The 7,584-nt window shown below is 38.6% G+C and overlaps 1 protein-coding gene across 3 annotated transcripts in view; it reads left to right on the forward strand.

The window, feature by feature from the left end:
* Positions 1 to 5,969, forward strand: part of LOC142923953 (uncharacterized) — a 21,130-nt gene extending 15,161 nt beyond the window's left edge. Inside the window, exons 7-8 of one of the 3 annotated variants that reach the window (XM_076064980.1) lie at positions 4,930 to 5,099; positions 5,136 to 5,969. In XM_076064980.1, the coding sequence (XP_075921095.1) occupies positions 4,930 to 5,099; positions 5,136 to 5,954 (989 nt within the window). In that variant the 3' untranslated portion in view covers positions 5,955 to 5,969. Of the gene's footprint in view, positions 1 to 4,929 lie in introns of all 3 variants that reach the window. The other 2 variants (XM_076064981.1, XM_076064979.1) reach the window with 2 other exon arrangements.
* Positions 5,970 to 7,584: the final 1,615 nt, after the last annotated feature.

Genomic DNA, 7,584 nt, shown 5'->3' on the forward strand with positions numbered 1-7,584 from the left:
CACTAACAATATCACTAACAATATAACTATCACTAACATTATCACTAACAATATCACTATCACTAACATCACTATCACTAACAATACCACTATCACTAACATTATCACTAACAATATCACTAACAACATCAATATCACTAACATTATCACTAACACTGTCACTAACATCACTAACAATATAACTAACATTATCACTAACATTATCACTAACATTATCACTACAATATCACTAACAATATCACTAACATTATAACTAACAATATAACTAACAATATCACTAACAATATCACTAACATTAACACTAACATTATCACTAACAATATCACTAACAATATAACTAACTTTATAACTAACAATATAACTAACAATATAACTAACATTATCACTAACATCACTATCACTAACAATTTCACTAACATTATCACTAACATTATCACTACATATATACTAACATTATCACTAACAATATAACTAACATCATCACTAACATTACCACTAACAATATCACTAACAATATAACTAACATTATCACTAACATCACTATCACTAACATTATCACTAACAATATAACCAACATCATCACTAACCATTATCACTAACAATATCACTAACAATATAACTAAACATTATCACTAACAATATAACTAACATTATCACTAACAATATCACTAACAATATCACTAACAATATAACTAACATCATCACTAACAATATCACTAACAATATAACTAACATTATCACTAACATTATAACTAACAATATCACTAACACTATCACTAACATTAACACTAACATTATCACTAACAATATCACTAACATATAACTAACATTATAACTAACAATATAACTAACAATATAACTAACATTATCACTAACATCACTATCACTAACAATTTCACTAACATTATCACTAACATTATCACTAACAATATCACTAACAATATCACTAACACTATCACTAACAATATCACTAACACTATCACTAACATTATCACTAACATTATCACTAACAATATAACTAACAATATAACTAACAATATTACTAACACTATCACTAACATTATCACTAACAATATCACTAACAATAGAACTAACATTATCACTAACAATATAACTAACATCATCACTAACATTATCACTAACATTATCACTAACAATATAACTAACATCATCACTAACATTACCACTAACAATATCACTAACAATATAACTAACATTATCACTAACATCACTATCACTAACATTATCACTAACAATATAACTAACATCATCACTAACAATATAACTAACAATATCACTAACAATATCACTAACATTATCACTAACAATATCACTAACACTATCACTAACAATATAACTAACATTATCACTAACATTATCACTAACATTATCACTAACAATATAACTAACATCATCACTAACATTACCACTAACAATATCACTAACAATATAACTAACAATATCACTAACATCACTATCACTAACATTATCACTAACAATATAACCAACATCATCACTAACATTATCACTAACAATATCACTAACACTATCACTAACAATATCACTAACATTATCACTATCACTAACATTATCACTAACAATATCACTAACAATATAACTAACAATATCACTAACACTATCACTAACAATATCACTAACATCACTATCACTAACAATACCACTATCACTAACATTATCACTAGCAATATCACTAACAATATAACTAACAATATCACTAACACTATCACTAACAATATCACTAACATTATCACTAACATTATCACTAACAATATCACTAACATCACTAACATTATCACTAACAATATCACTAACACTATCACTAACATTATCACTAACATTATCACTAACAATATCACTAACAATATAACTAACATCATCACTAACAAATCACTAACAATATAACTAACATCATCACTAACATTATCACTAACAATATCACTAACAATATAACTAACATTATCACTAACACTATCACTAACAATTTCACTAACAATATAACTATCACTAACAATATCACTAACATCACTAACAATATCACTAACAATATAACTAACATTATCACTAACATTATCACTAACATTATCACTAACAATATCACTAACATTAACACTAACATTATCACTAACATTATCACTAACAATATCACTAACAATATAACTAACATTAAAACTAACATTATCACTAACAATATCACTAACAAAATAACTAACATTAACACTAACATCACTATCACTAACGATATCACTAACAATATAACTAACATTAACACTAACATTACCACTAACAATATAACTAACAATATCACTAACAATATCACTAACACTATCACTAACAATATCACTAACATTATCACCTAACATTATCACTAACAATATCACTAACATCACTAACATTATCACTAACAATATCACTAACACTATCACTAACATTATCACTAACATTATCACTAACAATATCACTAACAATATAACTAACATTATCACTAACAATATAACTAACATTATCACTAACAATATCACTAACAATATCACTAACAATATAACTAACATCATCACTAACAATATCACTAACAATATAACTAACATTATCACTAACATTATAACTAACAATATCACTAACACTATCACTAACATTAACACTAACATTATCACTAACAATATCACTAACATATAACTAACCATTATAACTAACAATATAACTAACAATATAACTAACATTATCACTAACATCACTATCACTAACAATTTCACTAACATTATCACTAACATTATCACTAACAATATCACTAACAATATCACTAACACTATCACTAACAATATCACTAACACTATCACTAACATTATCACTAACATTATCACTAACAATATAACTAACAATATAACTAACAATATTACTAACACTATCACTAACATTATCACTAACAATATCACTAACAATATAACTAACATTATCACTAACAATATAACTAACATCATCACTAACATTATCACTAACATTATCACTAACAATATAACTAACATCATCACTAACATTACCACTAACAATATCACTAACAATATAACTAACATTATCACTAACATCACTATCACTAACATTATCACTAACAATATAACTAACATCATCACTAACAATATAACTAACAATATCACTAACAATATCACTAACATTATCACTAACAATATCACTAACACTATCACTAACAATATAACTAACATTATCACTAACATTATCACTAACATTATCACTAACAATATAACTAACATCATCACTAACATTACCACTAACAATATCACTAACAATATAACTAACATTATCACTAACATCACTATCACTAACATTATCACTAACAATATAACCAACATCATCACTAACATTATCACTAACAATATCACTAACACTATCACTAACAATATCACTAACATTATCACTATCACTAACATTATCACTAACAATATCACTAACAATATAACTAACAATATCACTAACACTATCACTAACAATATCACTAACATCACTATCACTAACAATACCACTATCACTAACATTATCACTAGCAATATCACTAACAATATAACTAACAATATCACTAACACTATCACTAACAATATCACTAACATTATCACTAACATTATCACTAACAATATCACTAACATCACTAACATTATCACTAACAATATCACTAACACTATCACTAACATTATCACTAACATTATCACTAACAATATCACTAACAATATAACTAACATCATCACTAACAATATCACTAACAATATAACTAACATCATCACTAACATTATCACTAACAATATCACTAACAATATAACTAACATTATCACTAACACTATCACTAACAATTTCACTAACAATATAACTATCACTAACAATATCACTAACATCACTAACAATATCACTAACAATATAACTAACATTATCACTAACATTATCACTAACATTATCACTAACAATATCACTAACATTAACACTAACATTATCACTAACATTATCACTAACAATATCACTAACAATATAACTAACATTAAAACTAACATTATCACTAACAATATCACTAACAAAATAACTAACATTAACACTAACATCACTATCACTAACGATATCACTAACAATATAACTAACATTAACACTAACATTACCACTAACAATATAACTAACAATATCACTAACAATATCACTAACACTATCACTAACAATATCACTAACATTATCACTAACATTATCACTAACAATATCACTAACATCACTAACATTATCACTAACAATATCACTAACACTATCACTAACATTATCACTAACATTATCACTAACAATATCACTAACAATATAACTAACATCATCACTAACATTATCACTAACAATATCACTAACAATATAACTAACATTATCACTAACACTATCACTAACAATTTCACTAACAATATAACTATCACTAACAATATCACTAACATTATCACTAACAATATCACTAACATTATAACTAACATTACCACTAACAATATCACTAACACTATCACTAACATTACCACTAACAATATCACTAACACTATCACTAACATTAACACTAACATTATCACTAACAATATAACTAACATTATAACTAACACTATCACTAACAATATAACTAACATTACCACTAACAATATCACTAACAATATCACTAACAATATCACTAACATCACTATCACTAACAATATCACTAACAATATAACTAACATTAACACTAACATTATCACTAACATTACCACTAACAATATCACTAACACTATCACTAACATTAACACTAACATTACCACGATCACCTCCGCCATGACTACCCCTTGTACCACTCTCACTTATCCCACCGCTCTCACCGTCTCTCTCCCCTCCCTCCGTTCGTCCCTCCCTCCCCGACAGATCGCTGCCAGGAGGTTCCCAGCTCCTCCGACCTCGAACCCGCGGACTTTTACCAGGAGAAGCCCTTCCCCAAGGCCGAGGCCGGGAGCCTGGGGTGGGACTTGGCCCTCGACCTGGGATGGGATGCGACCGACGGCGGGATCCTGGGCGAGGCCGGGAGCCTGGGCGAGGCCGGGAGCCTGGGCAAGGCCGGGAGCCTGGGCAAGGCCGGGAGCCTGGGCAAGGCCGAGGCCGGGAGCCTGGGATGGGACACGACCAGAAGCCTGGGCAAGGCCGGGGCCGGGAGCCTGGACCAGGCCGAGGCCGGCGGCCTGGGATGGGACACGACCAGAAGCCTGGGCAAGGCCGGGGCCGGGAGCCTGGACCAGGCCGAGGCCGGCGGCCTGGGATGGGACACGACCAGAAGCCTGGGCAAGGCCGGGGCCGGGAGCCTGGACCAGGCCGAGGCCGGCGGCCTGGGATGGGACACGACCAGAAGCCTGGGCAAGGCCGAGGCCGGGAGCCTGGACCAGGCCGAGGCCGGCGGCCTGGGATGGGACACGACCAGAAGCCTGGGCAAGGCCGAGGCTGGGAGCCTGGACCAGGCCGAGGCCGGCGGCCTGGGATGGGACACGAACAGAAGCCTGGGCAAGGCCGGGAGCCTGGGATGGGACACGGCCGGAAGCCTGGACAAGGCCGGGAGCCTGGGCAAGGCCGAGGCCGGCGGCCTGGGATGGGACACGGCCAGAAGCCTGGGCAAGGCCGGCGGCCTGGGATGGGACACGACCAGAAGCCTGGACAAGGCCGGGGTCGTGGCGTTTCCCGAGGACGTGGAGCTGGGGGAGGAGGAGGAGGTGGAGGAGGTGGTGGAGGAGGTGGAGGAGGTCCCGGAGACGGGGCGCCTGGCCGGCCGTGGGCCCCGCCGAATCAAGGAGGAAGTTGTCGGCGATGGCAGGATGAGCACGGGGAGACGGGGCGAGGGTGAGTGGCGGGCACACGCGTGTGTGTGTGTGTGCTCAGACACGCGTGTGTGTGTGTGTGTCTGAGCACATGTGTGTGTGTGTGTGCGTGTGTGTGTGTGTGCTCAGACACGCGTGTGTGTGTGTGTGTGTGCTCAGACACGCGTGTGTGTGTGTGTGTGCGTGTGTGTGTGTGTGCTCAGACACGCGTGTGTGTGTGTGTGTGCTCAGACACGTGTGTGTGTGTGTGCTCAGACACGCGTGTGTGTGTCTGAGCACATGCGTGTGTGTGTGTGTGTCTGTCTGTCTGCGTGTGCACGGCGAAGGCGAGCGGTGGTGCAGCGGTTAGCGCTACGCCGCGCTACGAACCCGGCGACCCGGGGGTTCGATTCCCGCTCACGGCCACCACCAACACCACCACCAACACCACCACCACCAACACCAACACCACCAACACCAACACCACCACCACCAACACCACCACCACCAACACCAACACCACCAACACCAACACCACCACCACCAACACCACCACCACCAACACTACCATCACCACCAACACCACCAACACCACCACCACCACCAACACCACCACCACCACCAACACCACCACCAACACCACCACCACCAACACTACCAACACCGCCACCACCAACACCGCCACCAACACCACCAACACCACCACCACCAACACCACCAACACCACCACCACCAACACCACCAACACCAACACCGCCACCACCGGTGACGATTATTCTGAAACCGGTCCCGGGCCTCCCCTAGGTCGACTCAGCCTCAAATGAGTACCTGGTGCGGTGTGTAAACATTGCCACTAGGGAGACAAAGGCGGTCGGGCGTGGTGCTGGCCACCCACCCCCTCGTGTACCGTTCCGGCCTTCATAGGTGCTCGCTAACAGCACTTGCCCCTACAGTCTGTTAAGGCTACACGGCGGATCTTTGTCTTTGGATGTCTATGAAAATGGGTGTCTGAGTATGGGTCTCTATGAGTCTTTCTGGGTCTCTGTGAGTCTCTATGAGTTTCTGTGGGTCTCTGTGTCTATGGGTCTCTGTGTGTCTCTATGAGTATGGGTCTCTGTGGGTCTCTATGGGTCTCTGTGTCTATGGGTCTCTGTGAGTCTGTGTGGGTCTCTATGAGTATGGGTCTCTGTGAGTTTCTGTGAGTTTCTGTGAGTCTCTATGAGTCTCTGTGGGTCTCTATGAGTGTGGGTCTCTGTGGGTCTCTATGAGTAGGGGTCTCTGTGAGTCTCTATGGGTCTGTGTGGGTCTCTATGGGTCTCTGTGGGTCTCTCTGAGTCTCTGTGGGTCTCTGTGTCTATGGGTCTCTGTGTGTCTCTATGAGTATGGGTCTCTGTGGGTCTCTATGGGTCTCTGTGGGTCTCTGTGGGTCCCTATGAATATGGGTCTCTATGTGTCTCTGTGTGTCTCTCTGATTATAGGTCTCTATGTGTCTCTATGATTATAGGTCTCTAACAGCACTTGCCCCTACTACGGTCTGTCGCAGGCTACACGGGGGATCTTTGTCTTTAATTTTTGTACGGCGAATCAGCCAACCCCTACCCCCCCTCTCGTTGGCGCCGGGCAGTATCGCCGTGTTGTGGGTTGGTAGGGGGGCGAAATTTTTTCGAAAACTCCCTCCACCTTCAGATGAATCACCGCCAAAGCTGGACCAAAAATTATCAGACGGAGCTTGTGGGAC

The sequence above is a fragment of the Petromyzon marinus genome, unplaced genomic scaffold (assembly GCF_048934315.1).
Source record: "Petromyzon marinus isolate PM22_M1 ecotype Great Lakes invasive population unplaced genomic scaffold, UKy_Petmar_22M1.pri1.0 PM_Scaffold_95, whole genome shotgun sequence".
Classification (NCBI taxonomy): domain Eukaryota; kingdom Metazoa; phylum Chordata; class Hyperoartia; order Petromyzontiformes; family Petromyzontidae; genus Petromyzon; species Petromyzon marinus.